This window comes from Salmo salar, chromosome 27 (genome assembly GCF_965601325.2).
Source record: "Salmo salar chromosome 27, fSalSal1, whole genome shotgun sequence".
Taxonomy (NCBI): Eukaryota; Metazoa; Chordata; class Actinopteri; order Salmoniformes; family Salmonidae; genus Salmo; species Salmo salar.
The window spans coordinates 37202870-37225474 of record NC_138317.1 but is presented as its reverse complement, the minus strand read 5'-3'; the positions used below and the strand labels follow the sequence as shown (position 1 = coordinate 37225474).

The window sequence follows — 22605 nt, the reverse complement described above, 5'->3', positions numbered from 1 at the left end:
GAATTCTGCTAGTAGGACTCTCATGGCCAGTGGGGAGATAGACTGCTCTTTCCATCTAGACTTCCTACATGATATCTAGGATGGAGCACTGTATGAGCAGGGAAGATCCAAATAAAACAGAGAATCCATAGCAACCTATATTAATACCATTAATTATTCAACAGGTCTTTGTAACCCACATGGGGGGGGGGGGGGGGGAAGGTGATCAATACTCTAACATTTGAAACTTGATACCAAACCCATCACATTCTATTTATATTGCTATTTTCTTTGAGGCACGGTCCCTCTTGGCCTAAATGAGGTATTCAGCCAGTTGAGGCTATCTCTCTGTCTTTCCGTAGAGCTGACAGACAGGCAGATCTGGTTGAGAGAGTAAAGTAGAGCAGGTTAAGCTAGGGTGTTGGGGTCTCTGGGATTCCTACTGCCTGCTGAAGGAAGAGATCAGGGCCAGGCTGGGGTCTCTGGGATGCCTACTGCCTGCTGAAGGGAAGAGAACAGGGCCAGGCTGGGGGTCTCTGGGATGCCTACTGCCTGCTGAAGGGAAGAGAACAGGGCCAGGCTGGGGTCTCTGGGATGCCTACTGCCTGCTGAAGGGAAGAGATCAGGGCCAGGCTGGGGTCTCTGGGATTCCTACTGCCTGCTGAAGGGAAGAGATCAGGGCCAGGCTGGGGTCTCTGGGATGCCTACTGCCTGCTGAAGGGAAGAGAACAGGGCCAGGCTGGGGTCTCTGGGATGCCTACTGCCTGCTGAAGGAAGAGATCAGGGCCAGGCTGGGGTCTCTGGGATTCCTACTGCCTGCTGAAGGGAAAAGAACAGGGCCAGGCTGGGGTCTATGGGATGCCTACTGCCTGCTGAAGGGAAAATGACTCGCCTCTCATGGAACCCCATCATAGAATACCACCTCTCTCTCTTCTTCTTCTCTCTCTCGCTCTGGCTCTCACTCTCTCTCTCCCTCTGTCTGTCTCCCTCTCTCTCAATACAATTCAATTTAAGGGGCTTTATTGGCATGGGAAACATATGTTAACATTGCCAAAACAAGTGAGGTAGATAATATACATAAGTGAAATAAACAATAAAAATGTACTTTAAACATTACACATACAGAAGTTTCAAAAGAATAAAGACATTACAAATGTCATATTATGTATATATACAGTGTTGTAACGATGTACAAATGGTTAATGTACAAAAGGGAAAATAAATAAGCATAAATATTGGTTGTATTTACAATGGTGTTTGTTCTTCACTGGTTGATCTTTTCTTGTGGCAACAGGTCACAAATCTTGCTGCGGTGATGGCACACTTTGGTATTTCACCCAGTAGATATCGGAAGTTATCAAAATCGGTTTGTTTTTGAATACTTTGTGGATCAGTGTAATCTGAGGGAAATATGTGTCTCTAATATGATCATACATTGGGCAGGAGGTTAGGAAGTGCAGCTCAGTTTCCACCTCATTTTGTGGGCAGTGTGCACATAGCCTGTCTTCTCTTGAGATCCATGTCTGCCTACGGCGGCCTTTCTCAATAGCGTCCTCTCTCAATAGCAAGGCTCTGCTTCTTTTTCCGTAGTGTACTGTATTGTTTAAGTGATTCACCATAGTAAAGGTGTAGACTCAGATTTTCCGGGTCTCTATGTTTTTGGTTGGACAGGTTTCTCAATTTTTTTCTTTGATTTTTGCATTCCTCATCAAACCATTTGTCATTGTTGTTCATTTTCTTCGGTTTTCTATTTGAGATTTTGAGCTTTGATAGGGAAGCTGAGGTCAAATATACTGTTAATATTTTCTACTGCCAGGTTTACACCTTCACTATTACAATGCAACGTTTTACCCAGGAAATTGTCTAAAAGGGATTGAATTTGTTGTTGCCTAATTGTTTTTGGTAGGTTTCCAAACTGCATTCCTTCCATCTATAGCGTTTCTTAATGTTACTCAGTTCCTTTGGCTTTGATGCCTCATGATTGAGTATTGCTCTGTTCAAGTAGACTGATTTTGCTGTGGTCTGATAGGGGTGTCAGTGGGCTGACTGTGAATGCTCTGAGAGACTCTGGGTTGAGATCAGTGATAAAGTAGTCTACAGTACTACTGCCAAGAAATGAGCTATAGGTGTACCTACCATAGGAGTCCCCTCGAAGCCTACCATTGACTATGTACAGACCCAGCATGCGACAGAGCTGCAGGAGTTGTGACCTGTTTTTGTTGGTTGTATTGTCATAGTTGTGCTATGTATTCTCTCTCTGTCTCCCTCTGTCTCTGTCTCCCTCTCTCCATCTCACTCTCTTTCTCTTACTCTCTAGAGAGACATGAGAGTGTACAGTAATTCCCTCATTACATTTAGGGAACCCCTGCTTACAGAAGTCATGAACTATAATGATTTATACACTGAGTTGATGGCTCATTGTTTACTGAACCGATTCATTCAGCCTTTGTTTTCCTTTGTTTCGTATGATGGGGCCGTTGCTTTGTTGCAGTGTAGAAGATCATTCCCCTGCTAGCTTAGTTAGCTACTGGAAGTTTACCAACAGAGATTGTCTTCGAGTGGAGACTAACATCAGGAGAATGGCTATGCGTCTTCCTAGGGCCAATTTGACTACAGGCCCGTAGTGGAGGGATACACTGTCTGCTGAGTGGTCTGTCTTTGAAAAGGCTGACAGGTCGTCCCAGGGCACTGACACTCATATCTCCAACAAACACTTTCTGTTTAAAAAGGCTGTCATCCAATAAACAGTCTGTCACAGCTTTGCATGTTGGGAGTTTAAAGCAGTCCAATGAAAATGTGTCTTCGATAGACCTCAGTAGGTGGGAACTGGAAACTGAAAGCCCTGGTCCATGTTAACCAGTGTTAGGGGTATTTATTGCGGGTGCTATCTCCTGCAGTGCAGCACATATTGTGGTGCACGGTGGATTTCTTTCCTGACTGAGTCCTATATGTTTTTCATTATTATGATTCAGGTTGAAATGAAAGGCTGAGGTTGGTGTTCTGGCTCTGCTCTTCATTGAGGGTGGGCAGTAAAAGAAGCAGGGGAATGCAGAATTGATTTAGAAATGACTGACAACAATGTTTTCCAAAGGGAATTTTTTATTGCAGAGACATATCAAAATATACATTTTTTATTTTCCCCAATCATCTCTGCAACTCCCCAACGGGCTCGGGAGAGGCGAACGTTGAATAATGCGTCCCCCGAAACGTGACCCGCCAAACTGCGCTCCTTAACACCTGCCCGCTTAAACCGGAAGCCAGTTGCACCAATGTGTCGGAGGAAACACTGTTCAAGTGATGACCATAAGTCAGCCTGCAGGCGCCCTGCCCGCCACAAGGAGTCGCTAGTGCGCAATGAGCCAAGTAAATCCCCCTCGGCCAAACCATCCCCTAACCCGGACGACGCTGGGCCAATTGTACGCCGCCCTATGGGACTCCCGGCCACGGCCGGTTGTGATACAGACTGGGATCAAACACGGGTCTGTAGTGACACCTCAAGCACTGCAATGCAGTTCCTTAGACCGCTGTGCTACTTGAGAGGCTGAGAAATACGGTTTTATGCCGTTTCTTTCCACAGACACGGCCTTATCATTGTTGAAGTATCTTGATTTCATTAGTGCACATCACTCATTGAGTTATTTCTTTCATGTTGCATCTAAGAGGCATTATTTATTTTTCTAAAACCAGGAAATTAGTTTCTTCAACATTGACGTATTCTAAAGGAACTATTCAATCCTACTTATAAACTGGGCGGTTCGAGCCCTGAATTCTGATTGGTTGACAGCCGTGGTATATCAGACCGTATAACACAGGTATGACAAAATATTTATTTTTACTGCTCTAATTATGTCGGTAACCAGTTTATAATAACAATAAGGCACCTCAGGGGTTTGTGGTATATGGCCAATATACCACTGCTAAGGGCTGTGTCCAGGCACTCTGCGTTAGGTCGTGCTTAAAAACAGCCCTTAGCCGTGGTATATTGGACATATGTGACACCCCCTCAGGCCTATTTGCTTAATGTGAATTTGTGATTAGCCGTGATTTGAGTATGAGCATTGAGTACTCCACTGTTTCTTAATGTGCAACTAATGAATGTTCATCACAAAGTAGAACCGGGATGATAAACCGAAAATGGCCAACACCGACATTTCTATCTCATACCGAAGCTATTTTGCCCATGTCTGCAATTTTATGTGATTACAAAACATTCCTAGGTGCATTATTTATTTAATTTATTTGTATTTTACTTGGCAAGTCAGTTAAGAACAAATTCTTATGCACAATGACGGGCTAGGACGACGCTGGGCCAATTGTGCGCCACCCTATGGGACTCCCAATCACAGCTTGGATTCGAACTGTAGTACTGTAGTGGCGCCGCTGCGCCACTTGGACCGCTGCGCCACTTGGACCGCTGCGCCACTCGGGAACAATAGTCTACGGAGCAGCGATATGAAAGTGAAACGGCATAGAAAAAAGCATTGCGCTATGGGAGCTCAACACTTTTATCTATGCAGTTTGATTTCAACCAAGAGAACAGGAACCAATCAGAGCCGTATTCTATCCCACGCTTCACACACCTGTTGTTGGCAGTTCTCCAAGTGATGTTGCTCAGGTGCATCCTTTGTCCATTGGTTATCCTTGAGATGTTTCTACAACTTGATTGGAGTCCACCTGTGGTAAATTCAATTGATTGGACATGATTTGGAAAGGCACACACTTGTCTATACAAGGTCCCACAGTGCATGTCAGAGAAAAAACCAAGCCACAAGGTCAAAGGAATTGTCTGTAGAGCTCCGAGACAGGATTGTTTTCGGCACAGATCTGGGGACGGGTACCAAAACATTTCTGCAGCATTGAAGGTCCCCAATAACAGAGGCCTCCACCATTCTTAAATGGAAGAAGATTGGAACCATTAAGACTCTTCATAGAGCTGGCCGCCCGGCCAAACTGACCAATCGGGGGAGAAGGGCCTAGGTCAGGGAGGTGACCAAGAACCTGATGGTCACTCTGACAGAGCTCCAGAGTTCCTCTGTAGAGATGGGAGAACCTTCCAGAAGGACAACCATCTCTGCAGCACTCCACCACTCAGGCCTTTATGGTAGAGTGGCCTGACGTAAGCCAATCCTCAGAAAAGCACATGACAGCCCTCTTGGAGTTTGCCAAAAAGCCAATTAAGGACTCTCAGACCATGAAAAACAAGATTATCTGGTCTGATGAAACCAAGATTGAACTCTTTGGCCCGAATGCCAAGCATCACATCTGGATGAAATCGGACACCCTCCCTATGGTGAAGCATGGTGGTGGCAGCATCAAGCTGTGGGGATGTTTTTCAGCGGCAAAGACTGGGTGACTAGTCAGGATCGAGCAAAGATGAATGGAGTAAAGTACAGAGAGATTCTTGATGAAAACCTGCTCCAGAGCGCTCAGGACCTCAGACTGGGGTGAAGGTTCACCTTCCAACAAGACAATGACCCTAAGCACACAGCCAAGACAACACAAGAGTGGTTTCGGGACAGGTCTCAATGTCCTTGAGTGGCCCAGCCAGGGCCCGGACTTGAACCCGATCCAACATCTCTGGCGAGACCTGAAAATAGCTGTGCATTGATTCTCCCCATCCAACCTGGCAGAGGTTGAGAGGATCTGCAGAGAAGAATGAGAGAAACTCCCCAAATACAGGTGTGCCAAGAATGTAGCGAAATACCCAAGAAGACTCGAGGCTGTAATCACTGCCAAAGGTCTGAATACTTATGTAAATGTGATATTTCAGTTTAATTTGTTTTTATAAATTAGCAAAAATGATTTATAAAACAGTTTTTGCTTTGTCATTATGGGGTATCATGTGTAGGTTGATGAGAAAACAACAATTTAATCCATTATAGAAAAAGGTTGTAACGTAACAAAATGTAGAAAAAGTAAAGGGGTCTGAATACCTTCCGAATGTACTGTAGATTATTATAGAGAAAGTCAGTGAGTGTATTATTATAGAGAAAGTCAGTGAGTGTATTATTATATAGAAAGTCAGTGAGTGTATTATTATAGAGAAAGTCAGTGAGTGTATTATGATAAAGTCAGTGAGTGTATTATGATAGAGAAAGTCAGTGAGTGTATTATTATTGTCACGTTCGTCGTAGGAAGGAGACCAAGGCGCAGCGTGCGTATCGTTCTACACCTTTATTAATATGTGAAACTATGCAAGACATACAATAAACAAAACAACAAACCGTGACGACCGAGGTGCAACATGCACTAACTCTAAATAATCTCCCACAAACACAGGTGGGAAAAACAACTACTTTAATATGATCCCCAATTAGAGACAACGATGACCAGCTGCCTCTAATTGGGAATCATACGAAAACCCCAACATAGAAAAAATAGAGGACTGTCGCCGGAAGCTCTGGACTGGGGATGGCGCTGGAAGCTCTGGACTGGGGATGTCGCCGGAAGCTCTGGACTGGGGATCGTCGCCGGACTGGGCAGGCGCACTGGAGGCCTAGTGCGTGGAGCCAGGACAGGTGGCACCAGACTGGTGACACGCACTTCAGGGCGAGTGTGAGGAGCAGGCACAGGACGTACTGGACTGGGGAGGCGCACTGGAGGCATGATGCGTGGGACCGGTACAGGTGGCACTGGACTAGTGACACACACCTCAGGGAGAGTGCGAGGAGGAGGCACAGGACATACCTGACTGAGGACACGCACTTCAGAGAGAGTGCGGGGAGCAGGCACAGGATGTACTGGGCTGTGGAGGCGCACTGGAGACCTGGTGTGTAGAACCGGTGCAGGATATACTGGACCGTGAAGGCGCACTGAAGGTCTGGAGCATAGAGCTGGCACAACCCGTCCTGGCTGAATGCTCACTTTAGCCCGGCAAGTGCGGGGCGCTGGCACAGGACGCACTGGGCTGTGAAGACGCACTGGCAACACAGTGCGTAGAGCTGGCGCAGGATATCCTGGACCGAGGAGACGCACCGGAGACCAGGAGCGCTGAGCCGGCACAACCCGTCCTGGCTGAATGCTCACTTTAGCCAAGGCAAATGCGGGGCGCAGGCACAGTGCGCACCGGGCTATGAATGCGCACTGGAGATACAGTGCGCATCACCGCATAACACGGTGCCTGACTGGTCACACGCTCCCCACGGTAAGCACGGGGAGTTGGCTCAGGTCTAAACCCTGACCCCACCAATCTCCCCGTGTGCCCCCCCAAAAAAAAAAAATTGGGGAGCTGTCTCTCGGTCTTCCGTCATTGCCGTGCTAATTCATCGTATCATCACCGTTCCTCTCTCGCTATCTCCGCCTGCTTCCATGGCAGGGTCTTGTCCCCTGCCATTACCTCCTCCCAGGTCCAGGATGTCCTCCACTCTCTTCTCTCCCGGGCCCAGGATCCCTGCTCCTCCTGGGCATGCTGCTTGGTCCTTTGGTGGTGGGAGATTCTGTCACGTTCATCGGAGGAAGGAGACCAAGGCGCAGCGTGCGTATCGTTCTACATCTTTATTAATATGTGAAACTATGCAAGACATACAATAAACAAAACAACAAACCGTGACGACCGAGGTGCAACATGCACTAACTCAAAATAATCTCCCACAAACACAAGTGGGAAAAACAACTACTTTAATATGATCCCCAATTAGAGACAACGATGACCAGCTGCCTCTAATTGGGAATCATACGAAAACCCCAACATAGAAAAAAGAAACTAGAACACAATATAGAAAAATTAAACTAGACAAAACCCCCCAGTCACGCCCTGACCTACTCTACCATAGAAAAATACGAGCTGTCTATGGTCAGGATGTGACAATTAAATAGAAAGTCAGTGAGTGTATTATTATATAGAAAGTCAGTGAGTAAGCCTATATTATCCCAACCTTTCACCCTAAGTGAGGCCTGATGAGCCTGTCTGTCACTCACATGCTCATTGACATTCTATCTGGTGTTTGTGTTATTGATGGTATTTATAAAGGGATTGCTATTAAAAGTGTATGTAATTTGAACTTTTCCACAGTCATCAGAGTGTGTAATCAGCTCTGGATCCAATCAAATCAAATGTTATTTGTCACATGCTTCATAAACAACAGGTGTAGTCTAACAGTTAAATGCTTACTTACGGGTCATTTTCCAATAATGCAGAGTTAATATAAATATACAGAGAGAGAGTGAATGAGAGAGAGATAGAGAGAGAGAGTGAATAAATACAGAGTGAATAATGAATAACCAGTAAAAGGAACATAGCTCTATACAGGGAGTACCAGGTAATAACATAGCTCTAAACAGGGAGTACCAGGTAATAACATAGCTCTATACAGGGAGTACCAGGTAATAACATAGCTCTAAACAGGGAGTACCAGGTAATAACATAGCTCTATACAGGGAGTACCAGGTAATAACATGGCTCTATACAGGGAGTACCAGGTAATAACATAGCTCTATACAGGGAGTACCAGGTAATAACATGGCTCTATACAGGGAGTACCAGGTAATAACATGGCTCTATACAGGGAGTACCAGGTAATAACATGGCTCTATACAGGGAGTAGCAGGTAATAACATAGCTCTATACAGGGAGTACCAGGTAATAACATGGCTCTATACAGGGAGTACCAGGTAATAACATGGCTCGATACAGGGAGTACCAGGTAATAACATGGCTCTATACAGGGAGTACCAGGTTTAACATGGCTATATACAGGGAGTACCAGGTAATAACATAGCTCTATACAGGGAGTACCAGGTAATAACATGGCTCTATACAGGGAGTACCAGGTTTAACATGGCTATATACAGGGAGTACCAGGTTTAACATGGCTATATACAGGGAGTACCAGGAAATAACATGACTATATACAGGGAGTACCAGGTAATAACATGGCTTTATACAGGTAATACCAGTACCGAGTCGATGTACAGAGGTACGAGGTAACTGAGGAAGCTATGTACATGTAGGGTAAAGTGACAAGGCAACAGGATATATAATAGACTGTTGAAGCATATGTAGTCTCAATGTGTGTGTGTGTGTGTGTGTGTGTGTGTGTGTGTGTGTGTGTGTGTGTGTGTGTGTGTGTGTGTGTGTGTGTGTGTGTGTGTGTGTGTGTGTGTGTGTGTGTGTGTGTGTTAGGGTGTGAGTGTGTGTGTGTGTGTTAGGGTGTAAGAGATTTAGTGCAAAATTGGGTCAATGCAGGTAGTCCGGATAGCCATTTGATTAGCTATGTAGTAGTTGTGTTTAGAAGTCTTATTGCTTCAGGGTATCTGCTGTTCATGGTCCTGTTTCTTCCAGACTTGGTGCACTGGTACTGCTTGCCTTGATGTAGCAGAGATAACAGTCTATGACTTCGGTGGCTGGAGTCTTTGTCCATGCCTGGTGTAGAGGTCCTGGATGGCAGGGTGCTCGGACACAATGAATCTCTCTTCACATCTCAGGATGATAAACTCATTCTTAATGGAGAAGGAGAAGACAGGAGAGTTGATACAGAATGGCCGATCACTGAGTCTGTGTGTGTGTGAGTGTGTGTTCACCAATGTGTGTGCATACTGTATGAGTGTGCACTTGTTTCTGTGTTTGCGTGTGTGTGTGTGTGTGTGTGTGTGTGTGTGTGTGTGTGTGTGTGTGTGTGTGTGTGTGTGTGTGTGTGTGTGTGTGTGTGTGTGTGTGTGTGTGTGTGTGTGTGTGTGTGTGTGTGTGTGTGTGTGTGTGTGTGTGGGTCTGTTTTTTGATGTGCCAATGTGCATGTGACTGTTTCTGTGCCTTTGTGTGGTTGTGAATATGTGCATGTTCCAGCACGCGTGTGTTTGTTTGTGTGTGTGTGTGTGAATGAAATACTGTATGTTTCTACGTTTATCCCTCCTGTAGATTGTTTGAATAAAACATTGGCATGTAAGTCATTGCACCTCACCATGCCAATGTCTATTCCTCAGTGTGTAAATATCTGTATCCCTGTTCCCCCAAAATACTGTTTTAGTCCTGGATAAAAGTGATTCTCCAATGAGCATCACTTCACACCTTATTCCCTGTATATCCATGCACATGGCCACGCACCATGTGCATGCATGTATACGTGGATCTATATGTACGTTATATGTTTGCCTTTCTGTATAAATGATATGTATATAATTTATAATGTCTGCACAGACCAGTCCATGTGTCTTTATCTGTACATTATGTATCCAAACATTTCCAAAAAAACAAGAAAAACAAACAAATCTGATTCCGCTTCTAAATCTAAACTTTCATTAAAAATGTAAATGAAAAGTCCTTGATTAAAAAGGAGAAATAGTCTGCTGGGAAATACAGCTGGGACCTTTTGATTCCAAGAACCCATGTCTAGATGGAGCCAATTAATAGTCATGACAAAGGTGCGAGAGAGACAGAGAGAGAGAGAGAGAGAGAGAGAGAGAGAGACCACTATATACTGATATTATATGTGGCATACAAAAGCTGCCACAATGTAATGAATTTAATTTATAATTTTGAAATTGGCTGGATAAAGAAAATCCATACTGTATGTGGTAAAATGGTTGTATATATTTTTTAATATATACAAAGAAACATACATATGACTTTGCGTCAGTCAAAAAATACAAAAACCAAACCAAAAAAAGGTTCAGCTGTTATTTTCTGCTGTATACTACTTACATGTGGAGTTAAGCCCGATTCCTAACAGAAGTCTTTCCGTTTGATTGACAGCTGAGGACACATGTGGTGATACTCTGAGGGGTTCAAGTGGCATCATTTCAAGTCCCAATTTCCCGAGTGAATATTACAATAATGCGGACTGTACGTGGACCATACTTGCTGATCCTGGAGACACCATCTCCATCATTTTTACAGACTTCCAGACAGAGGAAAAATATGACTACTTGGAAGTGGAAGGATCTGAGCCTCCGACAATATGGTGAGTCTACTGCTACTGCTGCGCCTCCCTCTGTCTGTGTTGGTCTGGTCAGTGTTTCAGTTCATCAATAGTCATATTCTGTCTGGTTGTGCTTGGTACTGACTGCAAATGTGAATCACTGATGTGAGGTAATAAGAGGACAAAAGTTGAGTCCTACTTTCAATGTTTAAAATCTGAGGTGAGCCTTTACTTTACAGCTGCAATGTCACGTTGCCACCAAAAATGGCTATACTGGACGCTGAACTTGTTTTGCTTACTGTACTGACAAATGTGTGTGTTGGTGCTGTGTTTTTCCTTATAGTATGTTTTATAAGTTATTGCTTAGAAGTAAATACATATAGTCATTTTGGAAGTGCTTAATATTTTCTATTGTGCTTGTAATTACAATATTTTAGCTCAGTGTTCTATTGATTGTTGGAAAATGTGTCTATCGATGACCTCTATTCCTGTATACTAATTTGGTACTGACGGAATCACATGGGTAAGTCTTGCTGTGTTTAGGGGAGAGACCAATGGCTCTTCTTTATCTCTCATGTTTTCATGTTTTCTCATCTTTCATGTTTAATCTGTAGATATTTGTAGCGTATACAGTACATGAAATAGAGGAGAGCTACATATTCCTGATTCTCACCATAATGTATTGAATGCTACAAGATTATATGGAGTTATTATACATTTACATTTACATTTTAGTCATTTAGCAGACGCTCTTATCCAGAGCGACTTACAATTTGGTGCATTCACCTATAATATCCAGTGGAACAACCACTTTACAATAGTGCATCTAAATCTTTTAAGGGGGGGGTTAGAAGGATTACTTTATCCTATCCCAGGTATTCCTTGAAGAGGTGGGGTTTCAGGTGTCTCCATTACTACGCCAGTAGTAATGGAGTTCTGATAGGCCAGTAGTAATGGAGTTTGTATACACCAGTAGTAATGAAGTTCTTATACGCCAGTATAATGGAGTTTGTATAAGCCAGTAGTAATGGAGTTCGTATACGTGAGTAGTAATGGAGTTATTATACACCAGTAGTAATCGAGTTCTTATACACCAGTAGTAATGGAGTTACTATACACCAGTAGTAATGGAGTTCTGATCGGCCAGTAGTAATGGAGTTATTATACACCAGTAGTAATGGAGATCTGATAGGCCAGTAGTAATGGAGTTATTATACGCCAGTAGTAATGGAGTTCTGATAGGCCAGTAGTAATGGAGTTATTATACGCCAGTAGTAATGGAGTTCTTATATGCCAGTAGTAATGGAGATTATATACACCTGTCGTAATGGACTTCGTATACGGCAGTATAATGGAGTTATTATATGCCAGTATAATGGAGTTCTTATACGCCAGTAGTAATGGAGTTATTATACGCCAGTAGTAATGGAGTTCATATACACCAGTAGTAATGGAGTTCTTATACGTGAGTAGTAATGGAGTTCTTATCCGCGAGTAGTAATGGAGTTCATATACACCAGTAGTAATGGAGTTCATATACTCCAGTAGTAATGGAGTTCATATACACCAGTAGTAATGGAGTTCATGTACTCCAGTAGTAATGGAGTTCTTAAACGCCAGTAGTAAATGAGTTTGTATACGCCAGTAGTAATGGAGTTATTATACCTAAATACCTTATTTACGTAAGTATTCTGCCCCTTTGCTATGAGACTCTAAAATTTGCTCAGGTGCATCCTGTTTCCATTGATCATCCTTGAGATGATGATTGGAGTCCACCTGTGGTAAATTCAATTGATTGGACATGATTTGGAAAGGCACATACCTGTCTATATAAGGTCCCACAGTTGACAGTACATGTCAGCGCAAAAACCAAGCCCTGAGGTCGAAGGAATTGTCCGTAGAGCTCCGAGACAGGATTGCGTCGAGGCACAGATTGGGGGAACTCTTTGTCCTGAATGCCAATCGTCACGTCTGGAGGAAACCTGGCACCATCCCTATGGTGAAGCATGGTGGTGGCAGCATCATGCTGTGGGGATGTTTTTCAGTGGCAGGGACTGGGCGACTAGTCAGGATAGAGGGAATGATGAACGGAGTAAAGTACAGCGATATCCTTGATGAATACCAGAGTTCTCAGGATCTCAGACTGGGGGCAAAGTTTCACCTTCCAACAGGACAACGACCCTAAGCACACAGCCAAGACAACACAGGAGTGGCTTTCGGACAAGTCTCTGAATGTCCTTGAGTGGCCCAGCTAGAGCCCGGACTTGAACCCGATCGAACATCTCTGGAGAGACCTGAAAATAGCTGTGCATTGATTCTCCCCATCCAACCTGACAGAGCTTGAGAAGAATGAAAGAAACTCTCAAAATAGAGGTGTGCCAAGCTTGTAGTGTCATACCCAGAAGACTCGAGGCTGTGATCACTGCCAAAGGTGCTTCAACAAGGTACTGAGTAAAGGGTCTGGTTACTTATGTAAATATGATATTTCAGTTTATTATTTAAAACATTTGCAAACATTTCTAAAAACCTGTTTTTGCTTTGTAATTGTGTGTAGATTGATGAGAAAAAAAAACTATTGAATCAATTTTATAATAAGGCTGTAACTTAACAAAATGTGGATAAAGTCAAGGGGTCTGAATACTTTCCGAATGCACTGTAGATAGATAGAAGATACTGGGGACTTGGGGCCGTACGGATCAAGCCTCTTAGACTAGGAGTAGTAGGATGAGTTTTGCCTTTTGGATTATAATGAATAAGAATACATTGACGGGGGGGGGGGGGATCTGATCCTAGATCAGCCCTCCTACTCTGAGACTCTTGATACATACTTATTTCATTACTAAATCCTATTCCTATCCTGAGGAACATAGGGGACTTGATATGACCCGTTGTATATTTAAAATGTTGAATTTTGGGGGCTGTTGACTTGTTTATTTGTTTTTGTTGGTGTTGACAATCTTTGATTGGGAGACGTCACTAAGAGGAAGTCTTTCAAATGACCCCGAACACGTGTGTTATTATGTGTTTATGGTAATGACCCTATGGATTGTTCTGTGTGTATTTGGGAAATGGTCCCAGTTGACAGACTGTTGTTTTTTTTTGTCAAATAAACTCTCACACCACCCCACATCAGTGCCATAGTTCATATTAAAATCCCTTTGGCATTTGCGTCCTGCTTAGCCTAAATGTGTATATTGTTGTTTCAGTATGTGGTTTACCATTCAGTGTGTTGGTCACTGGTAGCTATCTCCCTGACCTTGTTCTGTGGTGACTTCTGTGTCAACAGAAATGGTTTGCTCCTTCCCGCCCTCTTACCCCCTTTTGTCTTCTCATTCTCTCATTCCCTGAGCTTCAACTGTTTAGAAGTAGAATCAGAGCCAATGTTTTGTCTTATTCTGTTCACATGTGGCCCTGTCTGTACCCAGAATACACACAACCATTTAACTCCACAAACTAAGCTAATCGCTCTCACTGTCTTGTTGTCTATGCTCTGGTGGTCTGGCACAATAATTACATAATACATTTTTCGTCGGATGTGGCGTGGCTTGCCATTACAGACTACAAAGGGAAGCACAGCCGAGAGCTTCCCAGTGACACGAGCCTACCAAGTGAGCCTACTATGCTCGCTTCGAGCCAAATAACACTGAAACATGCATGAGAGCACCAGCTGTTCCGGAAGACTGTGTGATCACCCTCTCTTCAGCCAAGGTGAGTAAAACCTTTAAACAGGTCAACATTCACAAGGCTGCAAGGCCAGACGGATTACCAGAACGTGTACTTCGAGTATGTGCTGACCAACTGGCAAGTGTCTTCACTGACATTTTCAACGTCTACTTGTCCGAGTCTGTAATACCAACAGTCCCTGTGCCCAATACCATAGTCCCTGTGCCCAAGAATACGAAGGTAAGCTGCCTAAATGACTACCGACCTGCAGCACTCACATCTGTAGCAATGAAGTGCTTTGAAAGGCTGGTCATGGCTCACATCAACACCATTATCCCAGAAACCCTAGACCCACTCCAATTTATATACCGCCCTAACAGATCCACAGATGATGCAATCTCTATTGCACTCCACACTGCCCTTTCCCACCTGGACAAAAGGAACACCTACGTAAGAATGCTATTCATTGACTACAGCTCAGCGTTCAACACCATAGTGCCCTCAAAGCTCATCAATAAGTTAAGGACCCTGGGACTAAACACCTCCCTCTGCAACTGGATTCTGGACTTCCTGACGGTCTGCCCCTAGGTGGTAAGGGTAGGTTACAACACATCCGCCACGCTGATCCTCAACACAGGGGCCCGTCAGTGGGTGCGTGCTCAGTCCTCTCCTGTACTCCCTGTTCACTCATGACTGCACGGATTGGCACAACTCCAAAACCATCATTAAGTTTGCCGATGACACAACAGTGGTAGGCCTGATAACCGACACCGAGACAGCCCATAGGGAGGAGGTCAGAGACCTGGCCGGGTGGTGCCAGGACAACAACCTCTCCCTCAATGTGATCAAGACAAAGGAGATGATTGTGGACTACAGGAAAAAGAGGACCGAGCACGCCCCCATTCTCATCGATGGGGCTGTAGTTGAGTAGGTTGAGAACTTCAAATTCCGTGGTGTCCACATTACCAACACACTAACATGGTCCAAGCACACTAAGACAGTCGTGAAGAGGGCACAACAAAACCTATTCCCCCTCAAGAGACTGAAAAGATTTGGCATCGGTCCTCAGATCCTCAAAAGGTTTAACAGCTGCACCATCGAGAGCATCCTGACTGGTTGCATCACTGCCTGGTATGGCAAATGCTTGACCTCCGACCACAAGGCACTACAGAGGGTAGTGCGTACAGCCCAGTACATCACTGGGGAAAAGCTTCCTGCCTTCCAGGACCTCTATACCAGGCGGTGTCAAAGAAAGGCCCTAAAATTGATCAATGACCCCAACCACCCTAGTCATAGACTGTTCTCTCTGCTACCGGATGGCAAGCGATACCGGAACACCAAGTCTAGGTCCAAGAGGCTTCTAAACAACTACTACCCCCAAGCCACAAGACTCCTGAACATCTAATCAAATGGCTACCCAGAATATTTGCATTGCCCCCCCCCCCCTTTCACACCGCTGTTACTCTCTGTTGTTATCATCTATGCATAGTCACTTTAATAACTCTACCTACATGTACATATTACCTCAACTAACCGTTGCCACTGCACATTGACTCTGTACCGGTACCCCCTGTATAAATAGAATACAGTGGGGGAAAAACGTATTTGATCCCCTGCTGATTTTGTACGTTTGCCCAATTACAAAGAAATGATCAGTCTATAATTTTAATGGTAGGTTTATTTGAACAGTGAGAGACAGAATAACAACAACAAAAAACCAGAAAAACGCATGTCAAAAATGTTATAAAATGATTTGCATTTTAATGAGGTAAATAAGTATTTGACCCCTCTGCAAAACATGACTTAGTACTTGGTGGCAAAACCCTTGTTGGCAATCACAGAGGTCAGACGTTTCTTGTAGTTGGCCACCAGGTTTGCACACATCTCAGGAGGGATTTTGTCCCACTCCTCTTTGCAGATCTTCTCCAAGTCATTAAGGTTTCGAGGCTGACGTTTGACAACTTGAACCTTCAGCTCCCTCCACAGATTTTCTATGGGATTAAGATCTGGAGACTGGCTAGGCCACTCCAGGACCTTAATGTGCTTCTTCTTGAGCCACTCGTTTGTTGCCTTGGCTGTGTGTTTTGGGTCATTGTCATGCTGGAATACCCATCAACGACCCATTTTCAATGCCCTGGCTGAGGGAAGGAGGTTCTCACCCAAGATTTGACAGTACATGGCCCCATCAAATGATGCGGTGAAGTTGTCCTGTCCGCTTAGCAGAAAAACACCCCCAAAGCATAATGTTTCCACCTCCATGTTTGACGGTGGAGATGGTGTTCTTGGGGTCATAGGCGGCATTCCACCTCCTCCAAACACGGCGAGTTGAGTTGATGCCAAAGAGCTCCATTTTGGTCTCATCTGACCACAACACTTTCACCAGTTGTCCTCTGAATCATTCAGATGTTCATTGGCAAACTTCAGATGGGCATGTATATGTATTCTTGAGCAAGGGGACCTTGCGGGCGCTGCAGGATTTCAGTCCTTCACGGCGTAGTGTGTTACCAATTGTTTTCTTGGTAACTATGGTCCCAGCTGCCTTGAGATCATTGACAAGATCCTCCCGTGTAGTTCTGGGCTGATTCCTCACCGTTCTCATGATCATTGCAACCCCACGAGGTGAGATCTTGCATGGAGCCAAGGCCGAGTGATATTGACAGTTCTTTTGTGTTTCTTCCATTTGTGAATTATCACACCAAATGTTGTCACCTTCTCACCAAGCTGCTTGGCGATGGTCTTGTAGCCCATTCCAGCCTGTGTAGGTCTACAATCTTGTCCCTGACATCCTTGGAGAGCTCTTTGGTCTTGGCCATGGTGGAGAGTTTGGAATCTGATTGATTGATTGCTTCTGTGGACAGGTGTCTTTTTTACAGGTAACAAGCTGCGGTTAGGAGCACTCCCTTTAACCTCTTACATCTAGATGTTCCGCTAGCGGAACACCTGCTCCAATATCCAATGATGGGCGTGGCGCGAAATACAAATTCCTCTAAAATCCGAAAACTTCCATTTTTCAAACATATGACTATTTTACAGCATTTTAAAGACAAGACTCTCGTTAATCTAACCACACTGTCCGATTTCAAAAAGGCTTTACAGTGAAAGCAAAGCATTAGATTATGTCAGCAGAGTACCCAGACAGAAATGATCAGACTACCCATTTTTCAAGCTAGCATATAATGTCACAAAAAACAAAACCACAGCTAAATGCAGCACTAACCTTTGATGATCTTCATCAGATGACAACCCTAGGACATTATGTTATACAATACATGCATGTTTTGTTCAATCAAGTTCATATTTATATCAAAAACCAGCTTTTTTACATTAGCATGTAAACTAGCATACCCCCCGCAAACCTCCGGTGAATTTATTAAATTACTCATGATAAACGTTCACAAAAAACAGAACAATTATTTTAAGAATTATAGATACAGAACTCCTCTATGCACTCGATATGTCCGATTTTAAAATAGCTTTTCGGTGAAAGCACATTTTACAATATTCTCAGGAGATAGCCCAGAATCACAGGGCTAGCTATTTAGACACCCACCAAGTTTAGCACTCACCAATATCAGATTTACTATTAGAAAAGTTTGATTACCTTTCCTGTTCTTCGTCAGAATGCACTCCCAGGACTTCTACTTCAATAACAAATGTTGGTTTGGTCCAAAATAATCCATCGTTATATCCAAATAGCGGCGTTTTGTTCGTGCGTTCTAGACACTATCCGAATGGTAAATAAGGGTCGCGCGCATGCGCATTTCGTGACAAAAGATTTCTAAATATTTCATTACCGTACTTCGAAGCATGTCAACCGCTGTTTAAAATCAATTTTTATGCCATTTTTCTCGTAAAAAAACGATAATATTCCGACCGGGAATCTGTGTTTCGGCAAATAGAGGGAAAAACACAAAGACGGGGGCGGCCAGTGCACGAGCCTAAGCCCTTTGTCCTCTGATAGACCACTTAGCAAAAGCGCTCGTGTGTTTCAGCCAGGGCTTTGAATTACGTCATTCAGCTTTTTCCCGGGCTCTGAGCGCCCATGGAAGACGTAGGAAGTGTCACGTTAGAGCAGAGATCCTTTGTAATGGATAGAGATGGCAAAGAAGTTCAAGAAATGGTCAGACAGGGTACTTCCTGTACAGAATCTTCTCACGTTTTGGCCTGCCAAATTAGTTCTGTTATACTCACAGACACCATCCAAACAGTTTTAGAAACTTTGGAGTGTTTTCTATCCAAAGCTAATAATTATATGCATATTCTAGTTTCTGGGCAGGACTAATAATCAGATTAAATCGGGTACGTTTTTTATCCAGCCGTGAAAATACTGCCCCCTAGCCATAACAGGTTAAGAGTGTGCTCCTAATCTCAGCTCGTTACCTGTATAAAAGACACCTGGAAGCCAGAAATCTTTTTGATTGAGAGGGGGTCAAATAATTATTTCCCTCATTAAAATGCAAATACATTTAAAAAAAATTTGACATGCGTTTTTCTGGATATGTTTGTTATTATTCTGTCTCTCACTGTTCAAATAAACCTACCATTAAAATTATAGACTGATCCTTTCTTTATCAGTGGGCAAACATTCAAAATCAGCAGGGGATCAAATACTTCCCCCCCTACTGTAATCAAATGGCTACTTAGACTATTTACATTATCCCCCCCACCCCCTTCCCCCCCCCGCTACTCTCTGTTGTTATCATCTATGCATAGTCACTTTAATAACTCTACCTACATGTACATATTACCTCAATTACCTTGGCTAACCGGTGCCCCCGCACATTGATCCTGTACCGGTACCCCCTGTATATAGTCTTGCTTTTGTTATTTTACAGCTGCTCTTTAATTACTTGTTACTTTTATTTGTTATTCTTATTCGTATTTTTTTTTGGTTAGGGGCTCATAAGTAAGCGTTTCACTGCCTGTTGTAGTCGACGCATGTGACTAATTTGATTTGATTAAAAGAGAAATCAGCTGAAGCAATATACTTTTCTCTCTAAGTGTCAAGGAGAAGCGGACCAAAGGGCAGCATGTGTGTCGTTCCACATTTTATTTACACTGTGAAACTATGCAATACATAAATAAACTGAATGACAAAAACAACAAACCGTGACGCAGAGGTGAAACATACACTGACTCAATCTCCCACAAACCCAGGTAGGAAAAACCCCTACTTAAGTATGATCTCCAATTAGAGACAACGAGGACCAGCTGCCTCTAATTGGAGATCATCCCAAACAAAACCAACATAGAAATACAAAACTAGAACATGACAACATAGAAAAACTAAACTAGAAAAAAAACCTGTCACGCCCTGACCTACTCTACCATAGAAAATAACATCTTTCTATTGTCAGGACGTGACACTAAGTATGTTTTGAGAAGAATAATATATTTACGTCTGCCATATTAAATCACATATGCCTTTTTCAAAGAAATGAGAGCACAAACAAAAACATAATGGGAGGTTTTCTAATTTCAAGCATTCCCCTTTTGTAATCACTTGAATTATGCAGTTTGATAAAATCATGTATTCAAAAATCATACATTCGATAAGATTAACATTGTAATTTAAAAGGCAAATTTAGGGATCCTCCTAAGTGGCGGTTATCGATGGTGAAGGAGGACCAAAATGCAGCAGGACTGTGTTTGTTCATCTTGAACATTTATTCAACTCAAAATGAACACCAAACAAACTCACGATCACCGAACAGTCTTCTCAGGCTCATACACGCTAGACAAGAAACAATCTCCCACAAAAACCTACACCAAACAGTTACCCATATATAGGACTCTCAATTAGAGGCAACGAGGAAGCACCTGCCTCCAATTGAGAGTCCCAAACCCCAATCAACCTAACATAGAAATACATTAACCAGACTACACATAGAACTACATAAACATAGACCATAAACCAAAAACCCGGAAATAATAAATCAAACGCCCTTCTACCAAAACACCACCCCGAACCACATAAAACAAATACCCTCTGCCACGTCCTCACCAAACTACAATAACAATTAACCCTTATACTGGCCAGGACGTGACATGGTTGAACATTTTCATTGCTACAAATAATTTACATAAATAAATTACTATTCCCCACTACAAAGAGAAGCTTTTCAACAATTGACTACATTTCTATTTTCAAAAATGCACTCATAAATTTACTGGATAAAAATATTATTGATATAGTGATATCGGATCATTCTCCATCATCATGCTTAATTACACCAATAGAAATTAATTAAGAAATAGAAGTATTTATTAAATAGAAATGTAATAAATACTTCAACCAAAAAAATGAATACCTTTACCACTAGAAATGGCGATATAGAGGACAGAGAAAAGCCAACCCCGATATCATTTGGGATGACTTTAAGGCATACATTAGGGGAATGATAATGCCATACTCTGCAAAAATAAATCACTATCTTAGAAAAAGCAAAGAAAAAATATCTACAAGCCAAAGAAAAAAATAAAATTTCAGAACTTAAGCAGGAATATGCTATTTTGTTATTTTGAAGAGAGCCAACAACTACAGGTTAAGCTCCAATAAAGCATACTACTTACCTGTTAGGGCTAGGGGGCAGTATTGACACGGCTGGATAAAAAACATACCCGATTTAATCTGGTTACCACTCCTACCCAGTAACTAGAATATGCATATACTTATTACATATGGATAGAAAACACCCTAAATTTTCTAAAACTGTTTGAATGGTGTCTGTGAGTATAACAGAACTCAAATGGCAGGTCAAAACCTGAGAGATTCCTTTACAGGAAGTGGCCTGTCTGACCATTTCTTGAACTTGTTTTCCATCTCTATCATTTACTAAGGATCTCTGCTCTAACGTGACACTTCCCACGTCGTCCATAGGCGCTCAGAGCCCGGGAAAAAACAGAATGTCGTCATTCCAGCCCCAGGCTGAAACACATTATCGCCTTTCTCAAGTGGCCGATCAAGGGACACTGGCTTATGCGCGTGACCCCGACCGCCCCCGCCTTTGGGATTTTTTCCTCTGTTTGCCGAAAAGGAGATTCCCTGTCGGAATATTATTGCTTTTCTACGAGAAAAATGTCGTAAAAATTGATTTTAAACAGCGGTTGACATGCTTCGAAGTACGGTAATGGAATACTTATAATTTTATTGTCACGAATTGCGCCATGCGCGCGACACTTCTTTACTATTTCGGATAGTGTCTGGAACGCACGAACAAAACGCCGCTATTCGGATATAACGATGGATTATTTTGGACCAAACCAACATTTGTTATTGAAGTAGCAGTCCTGGGTGTGTATTCTGACGAAGACAACAAAAGGTAATCAAACTTTTATAATAGTAAATATGATTATGGTGAGTGCTAAACTTGCCGGGTGTCTAAATAGCGAGCCCGTGATGCCTGGGCTATGTACTTAGAATATTGCAAAATGTGCTTTCACCAAAAAGCTATTTTAAAATCGGACATATCGAGTGCATAGAGGAGGTCTGTATCTATAATTCTTAAAATAATTGTTATGCTTTTTGTGAACGTTTATCGTGAGTAATTTAGTAAAATGTTAGCGAATTCCCCGGAAGTTTGCGGGGGTATGCTAGTTCTGAACGTCACATGCTAATGTAAAAAGCTGGTTTTTGATATAAATATGAACTTGATTGAACAAAACATGCATGTATTGTATAACATAATGTCCTAGGGTTGTCATCTGATGAAGATCATCAAAGGTGAGTGCTGCATTTAGCTGTCTTCTGGGTTTTGGTGACATTATATGCTGGCTTGAAAAATGGGTGTCTGATTATTTCTGGCTTGGTACTCTGCTGACATAATCTAATGTTTTGCTTTCGTTGTAAAGCCTTTTTGAAATTGGACAGTGTGGTTAGATTAACGAGAGTCTTGTCTTTAAATGGCTGTAAAATAGTCATATGTTTGAGAAATTTAAGTAATAGGATTTTTAAGGTTTTGAAAATCGCGCCACAGGATAGCAGTGGCTGTTACGTAGGTGGGACGAATTCGTCCCGCCTAGCCTAGAGAGGTTTGGCAAATGAACCTGCTACTGCTCAACTAAAGAAATCTCGGTCAACCAACAGCTGATCGACCAGTCAACCAGTCAA

At 42.9% G+C, this 22605-nt stretch overlaps 1 protein-coding gene across 1 annotated transcript in view; it reads left to right on the top strand.

The window, feature by feature from the left end:
* Nucleotides 1–22605, top strand: part of csmd1a (CUB and Sushi multiple domains 1a) — a 161558-nt gene that overhangs the window by 89033 nt on the left and 49920 nt on the right. Inside the window, exon 3 of the mRNA XM_082970274.1 lies at nucleotides 10667–10874. Coding sequence (XP_082826400.1) covers nucleotides 10667–10874 — 208 coding nt within the window. The remainder of the gene's footprint in view (nucleotides 1–10666; nucleotides 10875–22605) is intronic.